The sequence below is a fragment of the Perognathus longimembris genome, chromosome 12 (assembly GCF_023159225.1).
Source record: "Perognathus longimembris pacificus isolate PPM17 chromosome 12, ASM2315922v1, whole genome shotgun sequence".
NCBI lineage: Eukaryota > Metazoa > Chordata > Mammalia > Rodentia > Heteromyidae > Perognathus > Perognathus longimembris.
The window spans coordinates 13,120,990-13,143,218 of NC_063172.1; the positions used below are offsets into that span (position 1 = coordinate 13,120,990).

Genomic DNA, 22,229 nt, shown 5'->3' on the forward strand with positions numbered 1-22,229 from the left:
AGCAAAAATAAAACAAAAGTCAGGGCGTTGTTGCTCAGGCCCTGAGTTTAAGCCCCAGGACTGGCACAAAAAAAGAAATCTGATTTATGTTACTGTACTGTGAACAAAGAAAAAGAAGATGAGAATTCTCATTGAATTTTATTTTTAAAGCTCTAGGTTAGCAGCAAAGCATAACCACCTCTATCAGTAGTTGCTTTTGGCTTTCAAAACATAACCCCCCCCCCTCTATCCTTGTCCACTTAATAGAGAGGGGAAGACTAAAGCACACAAAACATATGAAAGACTCCACACTGTTGTAATCGCTTAGGGCTCCCTAACCGACAGACACTTAAGCAGCTCACGTAGCACTCGGCTTACTTATCTAATCACTGGATGTGGCTGTTAATGGCTTCCGGAATCCACACTGATAAAAGTTTGGGGCTGTACTGTATCTGGCGGAGGTAGCATACTGAAGCCTTCTTGACCTCTTCAATAACTATTTTACTATAAGAAGTTTCAAAAGCCACTTCCTTTGCTTTGCTATGTTATATTAATGGCTTCTCTGAGTCTTGCTTCCTTAAACTTGAAAGCAAGAAATAACTAGAAGCTTCAGAGTTTTGTAACTTTCTTAGAATCACTTCAACTACAGTACACAGGCGCGCGCGCGCACACACACACACACACACACACGTGCAGGTCATCTTCCAAAAACTCAATCATTTGATCATTTTAGAGGAATACATCTACTATGAAGAACCTGATTTGTCAAGCCAGGTGGCTCAAGCCTGTAATCTAGCTACTCAAGAGGCTAAAATCTGAGGGTTGCAGTTCAAAGCCAGCCTAGGTAGAAAAGCCCATGAGACTCTGACCTCCAATTAACCAGCAAAAAGCTGGTAGTGGAGCTGTGGCACAAGTGGTACCCAGGTCCTAAGTTCAAGCCCCAGTACTGGCATGCAAGCATACACATCTGCGTGTGTGCTCATACACACACACACAGAACCTTATTTATTTTAATAATTTACACTGTTTCCTCTCAAGTGTGGACATAGTTCGACAGTGTGAATCTGAGACTGATATTCCTCTCTTCTCTCTCTCTCAGAATACCCCCTATACCTTCTTTCTGATTTCTAGCACTCTCTGTTGTCTACCCTTAAAACTTCCTATCTTAAGCTCAGGAGATTACAGTGCCAGTGATATAATGGAACAAATTCCACATGCTCCAATGGCACTTTTCCTCCAACAACTCTGGAACACACATCTAGGTGGTCACACTTGTCCAGAGCTTTCTCTGTTCCCTCTACCTATCCTGTAGGAGCCCCATCTGCCCCTCTACCTTGCATTTCCACCAGCTCACTTCTTCAGAGCCTTCCTTAGTTGGTCCCCAAACATTCTGAAGAAGTAACTATGACATGAAAAGTGTAAGAAAATATTTCCTTTAGTTCCCAGAATATGAATTTTAAAAGATCAGAGAGACAAACTCACAGGCCAGCAGGTTTATTGGACTGAACAACCTGAGAAAAGCAACCACATAGCTTCTTCAGGCCTCGAAATATTTTCTTATCTTTAGTGCCAAAATCTGGGAACTCAAAATAGTTCTTTACAGAAAGCAACTGGAGTGGGGACCAGAGAAGCGCAGTGACTCTCCTTGCATGACACAGCAGTGAGGCCTAGAGCTTAAGTCAGAACCCTGGACTCCTTATTCCTAAAATGGCAAAGCTTGCTGAACTTATCCAATGATCCGGCTTTTTAAAAATCCTTTCTTAATCCAATGAAATCTGATGCAAAAGAGATTAAACAGGAGTATCTCTCCTGCTCCACCCTGCTTGAGCTGCTCCAAACGTCTCTCCTCTGCTGTGTGCACACTCCCAGCTTGGTCCTGCCTCAGGCCCTTTGGCCCAAGGTCTCTCCTGCCCATCACTGTGGAGAGTCACAGTCCTATCCCCTCCCTCAGAGCACTTCTTGGGAGCAGGTCCATGGGCTTCTTATGCCCACGCACCTTTGTCTCCACCCACTAGTTTATAAACTCCATAAAGGACATTATCTATCTTTGCTCTTGTCCCCGGAACAAGGCAGCCAAGAAATTGCAAGTTGAATGAATAAATGTATGAGGGGCCATCTTCTTCCTCACTACTTGCTGAAGTTCTTGTTCAGTGTTCAGAGCAACACAATGTACTGCCCTGGATGATGGATGACCATGGTACATTACCAACCACAGGTTTGGGGCAAGTTGGTCAATGTCCCCGGGCCTCGTTTCCCTTATATGGAAAATCAGGGCACCGATGCCACCGCTTAGCCCTATGAGAGAGCTCTTGAGTGTATAGAAAGCTGTTGGAACAGTGCCCGGTACACAGAAAGCATGGTAAATGTGTCGAGTGTTATTTACTTTCAAGTCCTTTCTTAAGCACACAGTCATCTGAGTCCTTCACGTGTGTTAATTATCTCATCTAGTGAATAACTGGAATTAGAGTAAATGACTAAAATTTACTGGGCACTGAGCTAAGTACTTCCATTCAGTATCTCATCCATTCTACCCAAAAGTGCTGTAAGATATGCATTTCTTCATTTTATAAATGAGAAACAATTAGCCTGAGGAGTGAAGACTATATTTGTCAAGCCAGGCACCAGCAGCTTACACCTGTAATCCAAGCTACTCAGGAGTCTAAGATCCAAGGACCATGGTTCAAAGCCAGCCTGGGCAGGAAAAGTCCATGAGACTCTTTTTTTGTTGTTTTTTTTTTTTTGGCCAGTCCTGGGCCTTGGACTCAGGGCCTAAGCACCATCCCTGGCTTCTTCCCGCTCAAGGCCAGCACTCTGCCACCTGAGCCACAGCGCCCCTTCTGGCCGTTTTCCATATATGTGGTGCTGGGGAATCGAACCGAGAGCTTCATGTGTAGGAGGCAAGCACTCTTGCCACTAGGCCATATTCCCAGCCCCGTGAGACTCTTATCTCCAATTAAGCACTCAAAAAAAGCCAGAAGTGGGGGCTGGGAATATGGCCTAGTGGTAAAGTGCTTGCCTCGTATACATGAAGCACTGGGTTCGATTCCTCAGCACCACATATATAGAAAATGGCCAAAAGTGGCACTGTGGCTCAAGTGGCAGAGTGCTAGCCTTGAGCAAAAAGAAGCCAGGGACAGTGCTCAGGCCCTGAGTTCAAGGCCCAGGACTGGCAAAAAGAAAAGCCAGAAGTGGAGGTATGACTCAAATTATAGAGCAAAAAAATCTCAGTTCCTAAGTTCAAGCCACAGGCTCAGCAATGTGTGTGTGTGTGTGTGTGTGTGTGTGTGTGTGTGTGTGTGTGTGTGTGTGTCCCCAGTATCCACAGGGATTGCCTTCAAGACCTGCGAGAACACCAAAGTAACAATTGCATATAACCTACATATATCCTCCTCTAAATTCTCTCTAATACTTACTACCATGGAAATGCTGTGTAAATAGCTGTTATGCTATATTGTTTAAGGAAGAATGACAAGAAAAGAAACTTCACATGTTCCATATATATGCATATTTTTTATTTTCTCACTGGATTAGGGTTTGAACTCTGGGCTTGCTAAAGGGGTACTCTTACCACTGAGTCAAACCTCCAGCCCTGATTTTCTGCTCTCTTGCTTCCTCCACAAGAGCTACATAGTCTTTTCTGTTGTAGCTAGGATCATAGATGTACCTCCTGGTCCAGCTATCTGTTGAGAAGAGGTCTTGAGAACTTTTCTGCCTAGCCTGCCCTTAAACTGTGATCCTCCCAACCTCAGCCTCCCGAGTAGCTAAGAATGCAGAGATGAACCATACCCAGACCAGGACCTGAATATTTTCTACCCATGGTTCATTTTTTCTGAAGATACACAATCTAAAGATATGGAGGGCTAGGTGTCATTTTGCCAGGACCAGGCTATCCTTTTAACTCTTGCTTTCTCACCCACTATGTTCTCCTGGGCTCTGAGCTCTATGATTTTTTTTAAAGCTGAACTGGAATCTATAGAGCTCTGAAGAACTTTTCCCATAAATGCCCAGCTCTACAGAGAAAGGAAAAAGAGACAGAGAGGACTTCATTACTTCAAGGCAGATTGTATTTTAAAACATTCTTCCTAAGAGTTTAGTGCTAAGAGAAGTAGGTTATTCCATGAACATATTTAAGGTGACTTTCATAGCAAATGTATGCCAAAGTCCAATGGATATCTTTCCAGTATATAATCTTCTTTTCCTTTGAAATCTTCCTATCTAATTCTTTGGAATGAATTTGTGTTGGCAACTGTAATTCAACTAATAAAGGATGAAGGGGAAAAAATTAAAGGAACTGGTTTGTAGAGGGAAAATGAAATATAATTACAGTGCTAGGGGCAAGGCAGGGTTTTGAAACGTGGGATGGGGGGAGAAAGACATAAATGGATGTTAGCCAAATGCTGCACTAGAGAAGCAAGAGTTTATATTTTACATGTTTATGGCCAGCCAGCAAGGCATGCAAGCAGTTAACCATTTATCAGCAGGAAGAGTTTGGCATGGGGTCTAAGCAAGGATTTTGGAAACGTTCAGGTTTGAAAATTTGACAGAGAGAACTTGCCAAGTGGACTTGCCTTTAATAAAGTTAATGTAATAATTGGCATGGGCATTTTTAACAAAAAAAAAAAGAGAGAGGCTTTGAAGTGTTGGAAACCAAACGAAAATCTCATGGCAGTTTTATGAGCTCACATGATCAGCAACAGATGATAAATGGTCTACGGCCTTCTGCAGTCACATCAGCTCTTGAACACGACAAGCAGTCGAAAAGCCCAGCCCAGCAACCTGGAATAGAACTGAGAGATCAGAATGTCAAGTCGCAGACACTGATGAAACAGGAGGCCCAAATCTGAGATGGTTAAAATGGGAGAGACCGTTGATGTCTTCTAAATCCAGTCATTGTTCTTGGGAAATTCAGATGTGATTTCCCAAAAATGCCTGGGATCCAGACCTGCTGCCCGTCCCCTTCTGTTCTTCACAGAGCCCCCTTCTCAGGGCCCAGGGCCGCTGCCCACCTTCCCACGGCACGCCAGGCCTGCCTCCCATCGACACGGGCAATGGCTGGGACTGTGAGCCCTGCAGTCCTCCGTGGGTTTGGCCTTTGTGTCCTCTCCTCTGTTCCTCACAGGACTGCCCCCCCCCCCCCCCATGGAAAAGAACTTGATGCGGGAACATAAGACCGATTGCCAGGGTGTCTTTCCAAGCTAAGGAAAGGTTTCTTCATCCTGTGCTTGTTTTATTCTGTGACCTCTCAGAGGTTATAAAACATCGAGCTAGGGCTGGGGATATAGCCTAGTGGCAAGAGTGCCTGCCTCGGATACACGAGGCCCTAGGTTCGATTCCCCAGCACCACATATACAGAAAACAGCCAGAAGCGGCGCTGTGGCTCAAGTGGCAGAGTGCTAGCCTTGAGCAAAAAAGAAGCCAGGGACAGTGCTCAGGCCCTGAGTCCAAGGCCCAGGACTGGCAAAAAAAAAAAAAAAAAACATCGAGCTAAAATCTATTGACCACACATATACACACAGAGACAAGACACACACAGACATGTATAGATACATATATACCTGCGTACATACACACATACATTCATGCAGGCATACACAAATACAGCACACACAAACTCAGACACACGCACACACAGATCCACACACATATGTGCAAACATAAGACTCGTGTACACACATACATATTATATACACACACAAGCACAGTGTCTTTGAATTGTTTTTTTTTTTATCTGTTTTAGACTATTCAGTTAAAACTATTCAAGTTTCATTCATTCTACCTATACCTGCCAGTGTTTGCTCTGTTACAAGCCCTCTTCTGGACCCTAAGGACACAGCAACAGGACCAGATAAAACCCTCTGCCTTCAGGACCTGCTGGTGTAGCAGGGCTGTACCATTCAGGGTTTGGTGGGGGGGAGGAATAATTGAAGATCTTAGGCATTCCTGGAAAGTTCCATGCATGGCCATGGCCTGGGGAACTGCCAAAGCGACTCCTGTCCTAAGGGAAAAGAAAGAGGCCCAGGAAGGGTACTGTGCACAGGGAGGAAGATGTGTTTGGGACTGGCCAAGCATACTTGGGTAAAGGGCCCCAAGGTGACAAGGGGCAGGGAGATGGCAGGCTGGGATTCTCATGCTTTCCGGGGCCATGACATTTGGGAAGGTCGTGAATGTTGGCATTGAGCAGTGAACTGCATGAGACACAAGAGTTTAGAATGTGCTGTTTGACAAATATTCAGAGCAGAAGCATAGAACTCTGTGAAACAGGAAAAGGCCCATGGCACCATTTAGTGCCAGCCACTCCAGGCTGCTCTCTGTAGGACTTCTGTATGGAGGATGGGGGCAATGACTGCCTTTAACTCCTGAGCAATAAGCCAGCTTGAAAGTGGAGGGCCACTGGCATCTTTGGAGGGTGTCACCAGGAGAATGATGGTTCTCTCACTCCCAACTTCTCCTCATTCATCCTTCTCTCTTGCAGCCTGCCTTCAAAGGCCTCACCTTCACTGACCTGCCTTTATGCTTGCAACTGAACATCCTGCAAAGGTTGAGTGATGGACGGGACCTGGTCAGTCTGGGGCAGGTGGCCCCAGACCTGCACGTGCTCAGTGAGGACCGGCTGCTGTGGAAGAAACTCTGCCAGTACCACTTCTCCGAGCGGCAGGTAAGGAAGGGGACCAGCAGCCTCCTGCCCGCCTCCCAGTCCACCCCTCCCCTTGCCTACCATGAAGGCTAGCCACCCCAGGCCGAACCTGCATTGTCTGGAAAACTACATCTAAGGACCTTCTACATGACTGTGAGAGGTTTAGGGGTTTGAGTTTTGTTGTTTTGATGAAATAAAAAATCTTAACCTAATCATATTTTTAACAAGTCACCAAAAAAATTCATAAACTGGCATACTTCCTTACTTTCTTTTTTTGCCAGTCCTGGAGCTTGAACTCAGGGCCTGAGCACTGTCCCTGGCTTCTTTTTGCTCAAGGCTAGCACTCTACCACTTGAACCACAGCACCACTTCTGGCCTTTTCCGTTTATGTGATGCTGAGGAATCGAATGCAGGGCTTCATGCATGCAAAGCAAGCACTCTACCTCTAAGTTACACCCCCAGCCCCATACTTCCTTTCTTTAAAAAAAAAAACAAAAGAGGGCTGGGGATATAGCCTAGTGGCAAGAGTGCCTGCCTCGGATACACGAGGCCCTAGGTTCGATTCCCCAGCACCACATATACAGAAAACGGCCAGAAGAGGCGCTGTGGCTCAAGTGGCAGAGTGCTAGCCTTGAGCGGGAAGAAGCCAGGGACAGTGCTCAGGCCCTGAGTCCAAGGCCCAGGACTGGCCAAAAATAAATAAATAAATAAATAAATAAAATAAAATAAAAAACAAAAGAACATTTTATGGTGCTTTATAATCCAAGTGCTGCTACAGACATTATTTCCTCCTGTTCTGATGACCTAGGGAAGACAGGCATTATCACACCCACTTTAGACAAGATGAACAAAGGCCAAAAATGGCTGAGTGCCAGTCCAAATTAGTAAAGTGGCTCTCTAGGTGAGACAATGGCCCTGAATTTGAATTTGGATTTTTCTAATTTCTTTATATAGATGTGTGAGTTGTATGGGTGCTGGTCATGAAGCTACGAATGCTTAAATATAAAATAGAGCCGTAGTGTCAGTTACTGCATCTCCAGGGAAATAGTCACTCAAAACTAAAGCAAAGCAAAGCAAAGGCTGAAGCGGGTTATGGAAATGTTATGAACTTTAAAGCAACATCCAATACAGTGTGGTATCAATAACTAGAAAGAGGTCAGCAGTCACCTATTTCTTTAAAAAGACTGGTTGGATACTATTATGAGGAGAGCTAGGAAGGTATTTCTTTAAGTCTTGACATTTTTCCCCATTGCTATGATTAGATAGAGGGAAAGAAGGAAGGATGGAAGGAAGGAAGGAAATAAGGAAAGAAAAAATTCGTGGTGGGGAGAAGAGGGTGGAAGCAGAATTTTTCAGCTCTAGAAAGCCACAAACCATGCTCTGGAACTCTTCTGCAACTACTTTTGCTCATTTGGTTTCTAGATCCGCAAGCGATTAATTTTGTCAGACAAAGGGCAGCTGGATTGGAAGAAGATGTATTTTAAGCTTATACGATGTTATCCAAGGAAAGAGCAATATGGAGACACCCTACAGCTTTGCAAGCATTGCCACATCCTTTCCTGGAAGGTATGTGTCCCAGAGGTGGCTGCCACAGAGTCCCTGCCAGTCCCTGAGAGTCAGCAGTACAGTGACAGGAGGCTCCATCCTTTCCTCCTCTTCCTCCCTTTTCCTGTCTCCTGGCTCAAGGAGTAAGTAAAACACATTCAGTGTCTGGACAGGAGGAAGAAACACGAAGACCTTCATTGCTGATCTCTGTATCCCATTCACCTGTGAATTCTCCTCTCTCCAGGTGCATGGGAGCACACACGAGAAAACTCAGAGCTTTTCCAGTGCTGGGGCCCATTTGACAGAATTGCTGTTTTGATATTGTATGCTGCCTCCTTATGCCAGGAGCGAGTGCGCAGCCTCTGAGTACTGAAATCTAACCCTACCCCAACTCTCCTTTCCAGGGCACCGACCATCCGTGCACAGCCAACAACCCAGAGAGCTGCTCTATTTCACTTTCACCCCAGGACTTTATCAACTTGTTCAAATTCTGAATCCCAACACATGACAACACTCCACAAGGGGCCCCTGCAGATTGGATGGCTGGAAGCTTGGACACTTCATTTGTAAATAGTGTACATTTTAGACATTGGCTCGAAACTTCAGCGAGAAGTCATGGAGCGGACGTTGGAAGGGAGAGATGCAGTTGCCGTTGAGAATTTTTAAATGTGAACTTCACATTAGAACTGGTATGGAAAAGCAAAAATAGTGTAAATAAACTCTTTTTTTTTTCTAACAATTTGCCAGCGAGACCATAAAGGCAAGAATTCCGTGAGCTGTGAATAATGCCATTCTCTTGATGTTTATGGAAACTCCTTTATAAATTCCCTGGGGTGGGGGGGAGGCAAAACTCAAATAACAAGATTGAACACTCTCTGTTTACAATGTGAAAGAGAAGAAGAAAAACCACATAGGAGAACTCTTTGGGCTTTTTATTTTGATTTGGGGCTTGTTTTTCAAAAGGCAAAGAAGTACCACCCACCCACTACCTGCATGAGCATAAAGGCCTTATCCTACAAAGATGCCACACAATAGTCTACCTCTAAAAAGCATAGAGTATTCTCTCAACAGCACCCATTATCCAGTAGGCAGTGTCTGTGTTTCTTGTCAGTTTACTCACCACTATAAAAAGTGATTTAAAATAGAAAGGATATTTGAAGCAACCCTCATCTTGTTTCAGACTTCCTTTTTAGGCAAACAGGGGAGTCTTTGGAGTTCCCTCTGTCCTAGAAAAGTCTCCAAGTACCTGTGCCTTTTTTCTCCTTTTCTGATGTAGCTCCTTTAGGGAAACAGAAAGCCAGTTAAGGAAAGTCCCAGCCAAAGTTGTGGCAAAGAATGGATAGACCGAGGTACCATGTAGATGTGAAGACTTCCTTCTTCTAGTTTAACTTCCGGGTTTCTCCAGCTTAACTTCTGGGTTTGTCCAGTTTAACTTCCAGGTTTGTCCGAGCTTCTTTGGCTATCTTCATGGATGAGCAGATGTCTGTGAACTGATTGGAACCCAAGTGCTTGAGGCTTAAAATACTAATTTTACATGGCCAATTAAACATGTTTCTAGCCACCATTGCCCTTCGTGGGGTGAGAAGCCGAGAAGCCATCAAACTGAGGCAAACTGAGCTAGAACTTTTAGCAGGTGTAATTGAAAATAAACCTGGAGTTCTAGAGAAACAGGGAGAGAACTTCATTTGCTTCAGGGCCAGAGAGTTAAGATGAAGAGAGTTCAAGCATTAAGATCCCAGGAGTTCTGACTAGGCAAATAGACACAGATCAGTCACTGTGCAGGGGAAGAAAACCCAGGACTTCATGAGTTAATTGTCAGCTATTTCTGGGAGAGGGTGGGTCATGGTTTTGTTTTTTACTTTTTATAGAATGTTGCTTTCCTACAATGTACATATATTTGCAGCTGTATTTGCTTCCCAGCCCTACTCCTGCCAAACAAAGATGCCACACTGCGTGCCTTTGGCAATGAAGTAAAACAGAAATAGGAACCTGGCCCACATTCGTGTCAAGGAGCAGTCCCCTGAAGCAGTGACCCTTCAGGTGACCCTTAAAATGAGGACAAGATGGCTGAGCACATACAGAAAGAAGACAAGGGATAGATAGTGTTTCAACCCCTCTCATAAACACTTGGCAAAATCATTAAGGGCCACCACAGCTTCCAGAACAAATTTATACCAAAGGAACTTACTTCTTTTTTATTATTGTATATTGTAAGAACGTAGAAAGAATTCCCTAAATGAAACATGACTGTGTGTGTGTGTGTGTGCGCGTGCGCGCGCCAGAGCCAAGCTTGGGGCTTGAACTCAGGGCCTTGGCATTCTCAGCTTTTTTGCTTAGGGCTGGTGGTCTACCACTGCAGCCATAGCTCTGCTTCTGGCTTTTTGGTGGCTAATTGGAGATAATTAGCTGTCTTGAGTGGCTTCAAACTATAATCCTCAGATCTCAGCCTCCAGAGTAGATAGAATTTACCAGCACCCAGCTTCTTGTTCTTGTTTTGATCTTTTGATTTTAAAGCTTTTCTCCCCAGATCAATTTAATATTCAGAATGTAAAATAAAAAATGTATTTTTCCTTATAATATTCAGGTCCTCTCAAATATCTTGCCTTCCTTAAAAGTGAAGGGTGTGTCTGCCATTGCTGCAGAAAGCCGCTGGATACTTGGACTTTGGTGACATTTTTAGGGTTAGGAGTTCATAGCCTTCCACATTTACCCACCTACTTGCTGTTCAAGGACATGGATGGCCCTTGCTCCTTACTGGGTGTGGTCCCAGAAATATTGTATGCACTTTGGACTGCCACCACCAATCTGGAGACCCAGACTCACCGAGCATCAGCAATGTACCGGGTTGGACATCATACTTCAGACAACCTGCATTGTACAAAATGACTCCCAATGGGGTTACAGCTTCCTGCAACATTCACCAAAAGAGTGCCTGCCACTCTCTTTGTGTCTTTTGGTGTTATTGGACGCAGCATGGGGGAACAAAGTGTTTGGAGGATGAACGTGAAGAAACTTAGCACACATGAGTCTCTTTCAGTGGAAGAGGAGAATAAGGAAGGAAATGGCAGGTGGAGAGGGAGAGGGAATGGAACAGAAATGATGGACCTTAGATGTGGTTTGTGTGAGGACAATGGAAAGAGTAGAGTAGGCAGAGTATTTGTAGTAGGCCATTTCTGTTAACCATGGCTAGAACCTTACATATAAGAAAAGGGAGCTAAAAACTCTTACTCCTAAGACATTCATGATTTATAGAATTTCTATTGGCAGGGGCTGGGGATATGGCCTAGTGGCAAAAGAGCTTGCCTTGTATACATGAGGCCCTGGATTCGATTCCCCAGCACCACATATACAGAAAACGGCCAGAAGTGGCGCTGTGGCTCAAGTGGCAGAGTGCTAGCCTTGAGCAAAAAGAAGCCAGGGACAGTGCTCAGGCCTTGAGTCCAAGCCCCAGGACTGGCCAAAAAAAAAAAAAGAGAGAGAGAGAATTTCTATTGGCAAACCCACCCAGGACTACCTAACCTACAAAATAAAGATAATAAACTAAGAATCCTTATCAGAAAGGCAAGGAAAGGCAAGGGGATAAAAATTGCTGGAAGAGATAGGGTATTGTTTGTTCTGCTGTACCTACCAGCCCCCATCCTGAGCCCTGTGAAGCAGAACTAGACGTTGACATCTACTAGAAATAATCCAGACTTCTAGGAAAGGGAAGTAAATCCTGGATGTTAACTCAAAGGTCCAAGAGCAGGAACTCAAGTGCCCAAAGAGAAACATCCAGAACTTGTGGAAAGGACAACGAGTGAAGTCTGGAAGTGTTTGTTTCACAGCAAGATCCATTCAAAAAGAAAGTCCAATGACATTTTGATCATTTAACACTGTTATTTTGAGAGGGCCAATCAGTTGAATAGGATGGCAGGTAGCAAAAAAGGAACAAAAGTTGCAACATAAACTTCTATCCAGTATGTCAGTGGTCAGATGACATTTGGCTAGTGATGATCAATTCATATTGAAGTAAATTGCAAGAGATGGATAGCATTTGCACAGCAAAATTTCAACACAGTTGTGACATGAAGCAGTGGGCGTATATTCTGTTTCTGCCACTGCGCTCATCTATGAGGAGCTTGCTATTAACACATGTTCCTTGATTCTGTTGTTTTTACTATGGGAGCAGAGAGCTTGGAATTTCGTTTGTCTAAGCAAGTGATATGATTTACAAGGAGGTAAATCATGGTAAAAGATGTTCAACTATGTATCCTTCTTAGCACTCAGTACAGTGTTTATTATAAAATTTGCACCTGAATTTATATATTTTTTTCTGCCTAGCGGCAATAATGTCTTGTTATGGAAACACTATATTTTATGTGTAAAGTTTTTCAACTGTCATTTTATGTGTGCGTTTTTAAAACTAAACTCTATCATTTTCTATGTTGACATCTGCTGGGGTTTGTGGTCTTTTTTTTTTTTTTTAATCTATTTCCAACTGAGTCTGGGAAGCATCTCTTCTGACTGCATGCTGGCCTGAAATCTCTCAGTATTTAACCAGACCTCAGAAGCACCCTGAGCCCCTTGGCAAATGCAGAGATGTTACTCTTTGATATATCCCGCGTCCTTGATGGCTTCAACAAACAAGGTCATAATTCCTTTAGACTTGGTGGTTTTGTAGATGTTTTCTTCTCTGCTTTGTGGATTTCCAAATGAAGGAAACTCCTCCCCCAGGCTTTAGAGCAGGAAGGGTTATTAGACAGAATGGTCTAAGCAGCTTATATAGAAGATGTCCCTCAACCCCAGCTCCCCAACCAGGACTCCTGTATAGAACTCCACAGAAATGTAGGGCTTTCAGAGGCCTGGACTGTTTATCTCCATCTCCCACCCAGGCACCGATAGCATGGCTGGAGACACGTGATTTTTGATATGATTGGTCTCAGGATCCTCACTGTGAGAGGCATGAAAGATGACTGCATGAAGAGCGTCTGCCATTAAGTCTTCCAAACCTTTTAAGCCCTTGATTCTTGCTGGAGAAAGTTAAGGAGTCATTTAATGTTTTCACAGACCTCTGACTCTGTTTTGAGTACAGTGTTCTAGTGAGGGCAACCTACTTGCTGGAAAGTAAGCCACAGACTAAGCATGGCGGTACACACCTGTAATCCCAGCATGTGGGAGGCTGAGGCAGAAGGATCCAGAGTTCAAGGCCAGCTAGGGCTACATACTGAGACTTCATCATTTTTTAAAGTAAGTGATATATTTTGAAAATTCGTTTTTCCTTTGGGTACTTACATTGTAATTACAAAAGTTGCCCTTAAAAAGATAAAGAGCTAGGCAGAAGCATGTTTTCTGGAAACAGAGGTTGTGATGGTTAGCAAGCAGGTCTTAAGTACATGTAAGTCATCCATCCCATCTCTCTCTCCTCTAGTACCAGCTGCTAGATCCAGTGAGTTGTTATGCAACAGATGTTCACTGCTCTCGAAACCTCATCTTCATTCAGCAAAGAGTTTATCCCAGCAGGCAGCGAGGAGCAAGAAGCTGTGATATTTGTGACTTTTTCTGCTGAGCCTACTTGAACTCAGTAAACAAAGTTTCCTGAAAAATCTCTCTAAATTTAGGCCCTGCTCCATTTGATCAAAAATGGATGGCTGCTACAACACTGGGAACTTTTTCGAAACTCCATCAGTTCTAGCATTACTATTAGAGTTTGAACATGACTCTGTCTCTGAGTATAGAAGATGATTTAATTAATGATGCAGAAGTCCATTAAGCAGAATGTTCCAAGCCCTGCTCTATGTTTGGAAGGCTTTGGCGTCATCTTTATCCTATCTAACACCAATCACCCTGGCTGGAAAGAGTTTTTTTATCTTATAGTCTGTGACCTAGACTTCAAAGCTTGAGTGTACTTTTGAGATAAGAAATGTCAGAGTGGGTTGCATATTGTAACTAGAAGCATAAAGTTAGACCAATTCCATGCCAAGATGTTTATTTAATATTGTGTGAGCTGAATCCTGTATAAATTATTTGCACACTTTTCTTGCATGATGAACTGATTTTTTTATAGTTGTTTGTACCAGACAGTGGCATATTTTTGTAAAAAAAAAAAATTCGACACTGAATTACAATAAATGTTTTTCCAACAACATACACTAGTGTATTTTTTTGGGGGGGTTATCAATTCACATTGCCTTTTTATAACAAATACGTTTATCTCTTGCCTCTTGAGACATATGCATTCACTCAGAAATTTATTATTTTAAAAATTCTGGGACTGTATAAAAAATAAGTTTGAGCTGAATACTCAGAGAGTCTATAATGCAGTATTATTCTTAGATTGAATAATACCATATTGTTTGTATAGTAGAATGACTTACAAATATTGAATGTTGAAGTCAATTGTTTATTCACTGATAGACATTTCTGGGAAAAGCCCTGAGAATAGGATGTTAAACAAGACAGAAATGGTTCCTGCCATAATGGAGCTTGAACTCTAGTCAGAAAGACTAAAAAAAAAGAAAGAAAAGATATTAAACTAACTTGTAATCAGTGTTGTGAATGGAATACACAGAGAAGAAAGGAGACCTGCTAAGGCAGGCCGACCCTAGAACCTTTGAGGAAGTGAGGCAGACTCCTGAGAGAGTCAGAGAGGTGGGGAGCCAGCTCAGAAGAAGGAGGGCAACCCTCATCAAGTGGGCTAAAGACTTGCAAAGAAACTTCTCTGATGAGGAAATGAGAATGGCCAATAGACATATGAAAAAATGCTCTACATCACTGGCCATAAAGGAAATGCAAATCAAAACAACATTGAGATTCCATCTCACCCCAGCAAGAATGTCATATATCAAGAAAACTAATAATAACAATTGTTGGAGGGGATGTGGCCAAAAGGGAACCCTACTTCATTGTTGGTGGGAATGTAAACTGGTTCAGCCACTCTGGCAAGCAGTATGGAGATTCCTCAGAAGGCTCAATATAGAACTCCCCTATGACCCAGCAGCCCCACTGTTGGGTATCTACCCAAAAGCCCACAAACAAAATCACAGTAATGCCACCAGCACAACAATGTTCATCGCAGCACAATTTGTCATAGCGAGAAGCTGGAACCAACCCAGATGCCCCTCCATAGATGAATGGATCAGGAAAATGTGGTACATTTACACAATGGAATTTTATGCCTCTATCAGAAAGAATGATATTGTTCCATTTGTAAGGAAATGGAAGGACTTGGAAAAAGTTATACTAAGTGAAGTGAGCCAGACCCAAAGAAACATGGACTCTATGGCCTCCCTTATTGGGAATAATTAGTACAGGTTTAGGCAAGCCATAGCAGAGCATCACAAGGCCCAATAGCTATACACTTAGAAACAAATAAGATGATGCTAAGTGAAATGAACTCCATGTTATGGAAACAAGTGATATATCACAGTTGTAACTACTTTCAACGTCCTATGTGTATGTGTAGTTTCTATTATTGATGATGTTTTGTATCAACTTCCTATGTTTGTACCTACACTATCTCTGTAATCTTATCTGAGTATATTGGAAACCGTGTTTACTGGTATTGGAAGTAGGAAATTCAAAGGGAATACCAAATTCGAGAGACACAGGGTAAAAAAAGAGAAATAACTACAAAAGCAATACTTGAAAAACTGTTTGGTGTAAGTGAACTGAACACCTGGGGGGGTAGGGAAAGGGGGGGAGGGAGGGGGGCATGAGGGACAAGGCAACAAACAGTACAAGAAATGTATCCAATGCCCAACGTATGATACAGTAACCTCTCTGTACGTCAGTTTGATAATAAAAATTTGAGAAAAAAAAAAAAAAAGAAGGAGGGCAAGAACACTACAGAGGAAAAAAAAACAGCCTGTATGCCGTCCAAATTATGGGCTGCCACTTACCTGCAACGTGGCCTTCCCCACCTGACTTAAGCCCTCTCCGTCTCAATCTCCTAGACTCTAAAATGGTGAATATAAAAGTATCTCTCTGGTTGTGAGGGTTAAACAAACTAACTGAGGTACAGACCTGGAGTCAGGCACATAATAAAAGTTCAATAAACATTTGTGTGTGTGTGTGTGTGTGCATGCGTGTGTGTAGGTGTGTGTGTGTGTCTGTACTAGGGCTTGAACTCAGAGCCTTGTGTTCTTAGTTGGCTTTTTCCATCATATCTGGTGCTCTACCAAACTACCAGTTTGCACTTTCTCAGCTAGTTGGTTAGAAATAAGAGTCTTCCTGATTTGTGTGCCCAATCTGGCTTTGAACTGTGATCTTCAAATCTCAGTTTCCTGAGTAGGATTACAGGCATGAGCCAACAGTACCTGGTTCAAGCATGAACAAATATTATCATTCCCTGACAACAGGACTCTAAGAATGGAAGCAGTGCTCATTCTGTATTCCGATCCCTTACTGGGAATCCCTTACTTGATACTTTGACTCAGGGATACACCTTGATTCTCCATTAGAAGAGGACATAAAAGGAACATGACAGCAATTACAGTCATTTTTCGAACCTCCACCAGGATCATACAATCTTACTAATCCACCAATAGACTATGCTTTCTTAGATCAGGCTGCCTATCTATCTAGAAAGTTCTTTCTCTAACTCATTACCTGGTTAACACCTCTTACTCCTTGGAGGCTCTTCCTGACCCATACTTCCCCAAACTGAATAACCTCGCCTCTCAGAACTCTTTTATGCTTATTCAGGGTAGTGACATAGTTCTTAGCACAGTGCCAGGCCTGAAGGAATTAATTAATCCACACTTACATTCATAAAATGCTTTTAGCAGGCTAGGGACCACACATACCCTAAACTAGAGTATGAATCAGCCAGAGGTTACTTGCATTGACCTAATAATTTATGGTTTCTTGGCTTAAATTGTTAGTTGAAGTAAAAATACAAAACCCAGTCTTTATTAAATTCTCCTTTACGTTCAACTAATGAATCTTGATATTTAACATACAAGTCTAGTAAATTTTAATGTGAAACAAGATCTTTTATACTATTAATAAACACATTAAATAGACTGAAGTTCTTCTAAAAAGTATCTTTTATAAACTTAATAAAAATTCCTTTAAACATTTTAAACATGCAATTATAAATCTAATTCATCTGAGTGAGTGTGTGTGTGTGTGTGTGTGTGTGCGCGCGCGCCAGTCTTTGAACTCAAAGCCTGAGTATTCTCCCTAAGCTTTTTTGCTCAAGGCTAGCACCCTACCACTTGAGACACAGCCCCATGTCTGGTTTTATTGGTAGTTAATTGGAGATAAGAGTCTCATGGACTTTCCTGCTTAGGTTGGCTTTGAACTGTGTGATTCTCAGGTCTCAGCCTCCTGAGTAGCTAGGATTACAGGCATGTGCCACCAGCACCTGGCTCATTTGATTTTTTTTTTATAGTTTTTTTTTCTTTTTTTTTCTTCCAGAGATGAGGACCGAACTTGGGGCCTTGTGCTCACCAGGCAGGCGCTGAGCTAAATCTCCCCAACCCCTCATTTGAATTTTTTTACATACTTCAAGTACAAACCCAGTGTGTTTGCTTATCTGACCACATCAAATACTTGCTAAGATAAGCAAAACATTCCCAAGTAAATAACTTATACATTTAATACATTAAACATACATTTTAATCTCAATGTCTCTAAAAACTATCAAATATCAAAACTAGTAAAATAATTCAATCTCTTGACTTAAAGTCATATGTTATACTTGCTACTTATTTTATGTGAAAATCATAAGGATACTGTGGTAGGCACAATACTGTTTCCGTGTGGATGTCCTCATCCCAACCCCGAAACCTATGAATATGTTATGTTGCAAAGTAAAGGAGAAACTGCAGGTTCAATTAAGTACCTTAAAAGGGAAAGATTATCCTGGACTACCTAAGCGGGCTCAATGTCATGCTAAGGATCCTTACAAGTGGAAGATGGAGAAGGAAGAGGACAGTGTGATGCACTGTCCAGAGGATTCAACCTACTGCTGCTGCCTTTGGAAGGGGCCACAAGCCTAGGAATGAAAGTAGTGTCTATTAAAAAAAAAAAAAAAGTAGTGTCTTGAAAAAGCAAAAAAGAGAGAGAGAAAGAGAGAGAGAGAGATGCTACCATTCAGAAGGGAATGCAGCCCTGCCAATATTCTGACATTAGTCCAGGAAGACTTGTACCTGATCTGAACTTCGAGACTATAAAATGCTTGCCAGGTCTGGTGGTTCATGCCTATAGTCCTAACTACTTGAGAGGCTGAGATCTGAGAATTGTGGTTTAAAGCCTGGCTGGGCAGAAAAGGCGGTGAGACTCTTATCTCTAATTAAGCAGCACAAATGTAGAAGTGAATCTGTGGCTCAAGTGGTAGAGTGCCAGCTGTGTGAGAACACGAGGTCCTGAGATCAAATCCCCATATACTGGCACAAAAAAAAAACAAACAAAAAGAATGTTTTTGTGCATTCTCATTAAGCCATGGTTCCAACAGTAATAGGAAATGAATACAGCTACTCTGGCAGAGTACCTAGGCCATGTCTAGTCATCCACCCCAACAAAGCTTTTTCCTTATCAGTTCTGCCCCCACAGATCAACTTTCACTGTTCCTTCTGCTCTGACCCTCACATCCCATATCTACCCCCAACAAGTCTCTGCCTACAAATAGAAGGCACAAACATCTTCATAAGTGTAATTCAGCACCAAAACTTATTTTTAATTACATTTTATTGAGAAGGTATTGTGCAAAGGGGGTACACTTACATAATAAGGCAGTGAATACATTTCTTCTGATATCTTACACCCTCATTTTTCTTTCCCTTCCCTAGATCAGGTAGTCATATATACAATATCTAGGGTACCAAAAATCATACACAGTAACCACGTAGGGTATGCCACAGGAAATTTATCTAGAACTTTAAAGATAATGTCAACAATAGAATCCTCCTGTGTCCTTCTCTTGGAGTTGTTTTTGCTTATCCTCATCTTATATGATCATGTGTACACAGCTGTTGAGCTGTTGTGATCCACTGACAGGTTTATTCTAAACCTTTTTATGTTGAGTAGTTGTTTGGTTTTAGATACATAATGTAAAGCTGCTGACCCAAATGGAAATGCTGTTTGAAAAGAAGTTTGTTGTCCAAAACATATTTTTTTTTTTTTTTTTTTTTTTTTTTTTTTTTTGGCCAGTCCTGGGCCTTGGACTCAGGGCCTGAGCACTGTCCCTGGCTTCTTCCCGCTCAAGGCTAGCACTCCGCCACTTGAGCCACAGCACCGCTTCTGGCCGTTTTCTGTATATGTGGTGCTGGGGAATCGAACCTAGGGCCTCGTGTATCCGAGGCAGGCACTCTTGCCACTAGGCTATATCCCCAGCCCCCCAAAACATATTTTTGACCATCAGATAAGCAGTATACAGACTGAGCAGATGTCAGCCTCTGTCCATGGTAGAAATACTTTATCCCGTACAGTTTTTTCCATGGCTTCATTGAGGCTGACACCAATTTAGTTCCTGTATGAGAAGCATCGCAGAGAATCACTGTTACACAGGGTCTCCAGTGAGCAGCCCTGGGCTCTGGAGCAGCCAGTCAGGAGTATGAGCCCAGCTCTGCCCAGCCTCCAGGATCTTACCTGCATGGTAAGGAAGAGGAGATGGGAAAATCTATACTATCTACAAGCTAAGACCCAGAGGGTCGAGGGTCCAGAGCCAAGGCCAAAGCACTGGAGGAGCTCCAGTAGGAATCATGAAGCTCCTGCTTCTCCAAAGCAGATAACATGGGATAAAACATAAGCCCAGGGCAGCCTCTTCCTGGATCAGTGTAAGCAAAGCTGAGAGCTGTGGCTGGAAAGCCCGAGACCAGGACTCACTGGCCAAGCACACCTGTAGTGTGGACAGATGGAAGTTCTCTATGTCCCCAGCTCTCACTGTCAGAGCCTTGCCATTGTTCTAGGTAATTACAGCAAGCCCCAGTGAAAACAGCTCCCTCCAAACAATTCTGTGATGAGCAAGTTCAGGGGTCAACTTGGTGAGATCATAGTTGCCAGTTGTTTGGTCAGAGACCAGTTCAGATGTTGCTTTGGTGGCATTTTTTAGGTGCCATGGATGAATGAGTGAATGAATGAATGAATGAATGAAGCAGATTACTCTCCAGAATGTGGGCAGCCTCATTCAATCAGCTAAAGGCTCTAAAAAAAAGCATATGAAAGGCTGGAAATATGCCCTAGTGGCAAGAGCACTTGCCTCCTATACATGAAGCCCTGTGTTCAATTCCCCAGCACCACATATATAGAAAATGGCCAGAAGTGGCGCTGTGGCTCAAGTGTCAGAGTGCTAGCCTTGAGCAAAAGGAAGCCAGGGACAGTGCTCAGGCCCTGAGTCCAAGGCTCAGGACTGGCAAAAAAAAAAAAAAAGCATATGAAGCCCCCTAAAAAAAGGAATTCTACTTCCAAAATACTTTGACTTAGATCTAAGACTGAAATATTTGTTTTTCCCTTGATGTCCACCCTGCCCCAACCTACCACCCATATTTTAGAGTTGGCAGTCTCAAACTGTCTTGCAGAGCCAATTTCTTAACGTAGATACATATAGAGGAGAAAGAGAAAAGGAGTGGGGGGAGGGGCTGGGAATGTGGCTTAGTGGTAGAGTGCTTGCCTAGAATGCATGAAGCCCTGGGTTCAATTCCTCAGCACCACATATACAGAAAAATTCAGAAGCAGCACTGTGGCTCAAGCGGTAGAGTGCTAGCCTTGAACAAAAAGAAGCCAGGGACAGTGCTCAGGCACTGAGTTCTAGCCCCAGTACTGGCGAGAGAGAGAGAGAGAGAGAGGAGAGAAAGAGAGAGAGAGAGAGAGAGAGAGAGAGAGAGAGAGAGAGAGAGAGAGAGAGAGAGAGCTTAGGAATTGAATCTATTCCTCACAACAAAAGAATGGATAGAAATAGAGAAAGCGGTATACTATATATACAAAGATATTTTATTGTAAAACATTTTATTCTTTTTTGTCAGTCATGGGGCCTGAACTCAGGACCTAGGTGCTGTCCCTGAGTTTTTTCATTCTAGGCTAGCACTCTACCATTTTGATCCACAACACCACTTCCAGTTTTCTGGTGGTTAACTGGAGATAAGAGTCTCACAGACTTTCCTGCCCGGGATGGTTTTGAACTGTGATCCTCAGATCTCAGCCTCCTGAGTAGCTAGGATTATAGGTGTGAGCCACCAGGGCCTGGCAAGCCTTTTATTCTTGATGGAAAAGGTGACTAATCAAGAGGCCCTGTACTCATAAACTGACATGTTGAATTGAAACCCCCTTGTACAACTACTTAAAGATATAAACAAATAAGTTTCTAAATGAAAAAAAAATTCTAATAAAGTATTTTAATACAATATATCTAGATAGGTGGATGGATAGACAGAAACATCGTTGTGTTTCTCTGAAAGAGTCCAAAAGGCTCCTAGAAAGAGATGAAGGTAGGGGAAAGACTATGGGAGACAGAGGGTGGAGACGGCAGAGGGAGAGCAGGAATCTAATGGCTCTAGGAGGAAGTCAGCCGATGACCACATCCTGAGAAATCATATTTGGTAAATGCCAGAGTCTAACAACAAAGTCATCTCAGCTCATATACAAGCACTGGTGTGGCTCCCCCTTCCCATACTCTTTTTAACCTGGATCCCATTGTTTTCATTCTATTTTGTCACTCAGCCTTTTTTTTCATTTTAGAATTCTTCTGAGGGGCTGGGGGTTTAGCTCAGCGGAAGAGCGCCTGCCTGGCGAGCGCAAGGCCCCGAGTTCGGTCCTCAGCTCTGGAAAAACAACACACACACACACACAAAAACAAAACTAGAATTCTTCTGAGGAGTGTTGACTTGCTTTCTAAAGGCAGCAGAGCATGGAGATCAAGAGCACTTAGTTGGGCACAGTGGCTCAAGCCTATCCTCTTAGCTGCTTTCCAGGCTGGAGGCCGAGGCCCACTAGGCATGTAAAACTGGAGAGACTCATCTCCACCAATGGCTACGTGCAGAGTTGCATGTCTGTTATTCCATCTAAGGGGAAAGGGTAGGGGCTGCAGGCAGTGGTGAGTCCCAGCCATCCTCAGTGCCATGAGGAAGCATAAATAGAAGGATCACAGCCCAGG

The 22,229-nt window shown here is 43.0% G+C and overlaps 1 protein-coding gene across 3 annotated transcripts in view; it reads left to right on the top strand.

The window, feature by feature from the left end:
- The window catches only part of Fbxo32 (F-box protein 32), a 41,668-nt gene extending 27,386 nt beyond the window's left edge, over window positions 1-14,282 (top strand). For 2 of the 3 annotated variants that reach the window (XM_048358411.1, XM_048358412.1), the window contains exons 7-9: window positions 6,452-6,634; window positions 8,036-8,179; window positions 8,563-8,991. In XM_048358411.1, coding sequence (XP_048214368.1) covers window positions 6,452-6,634; window positions 8,036-8,179; window positions 8,563-8,652 — 417 coding nt within the window. In that variant the 3' untranslated portion in view covers window positions 8,653-8,991. Of the gene's footprint in view, window positions 1-6,451; window positions 6,635-8,035; window positions 8,180-8,562; window positions 8,992-13,565 lie in introns of those variants that run through there. The other variant, XR_007212751.1, reaches the window with a different exon arrangement.
- Window positions 14,283-22,229: the final 7,947 nt, after the last annotated feature.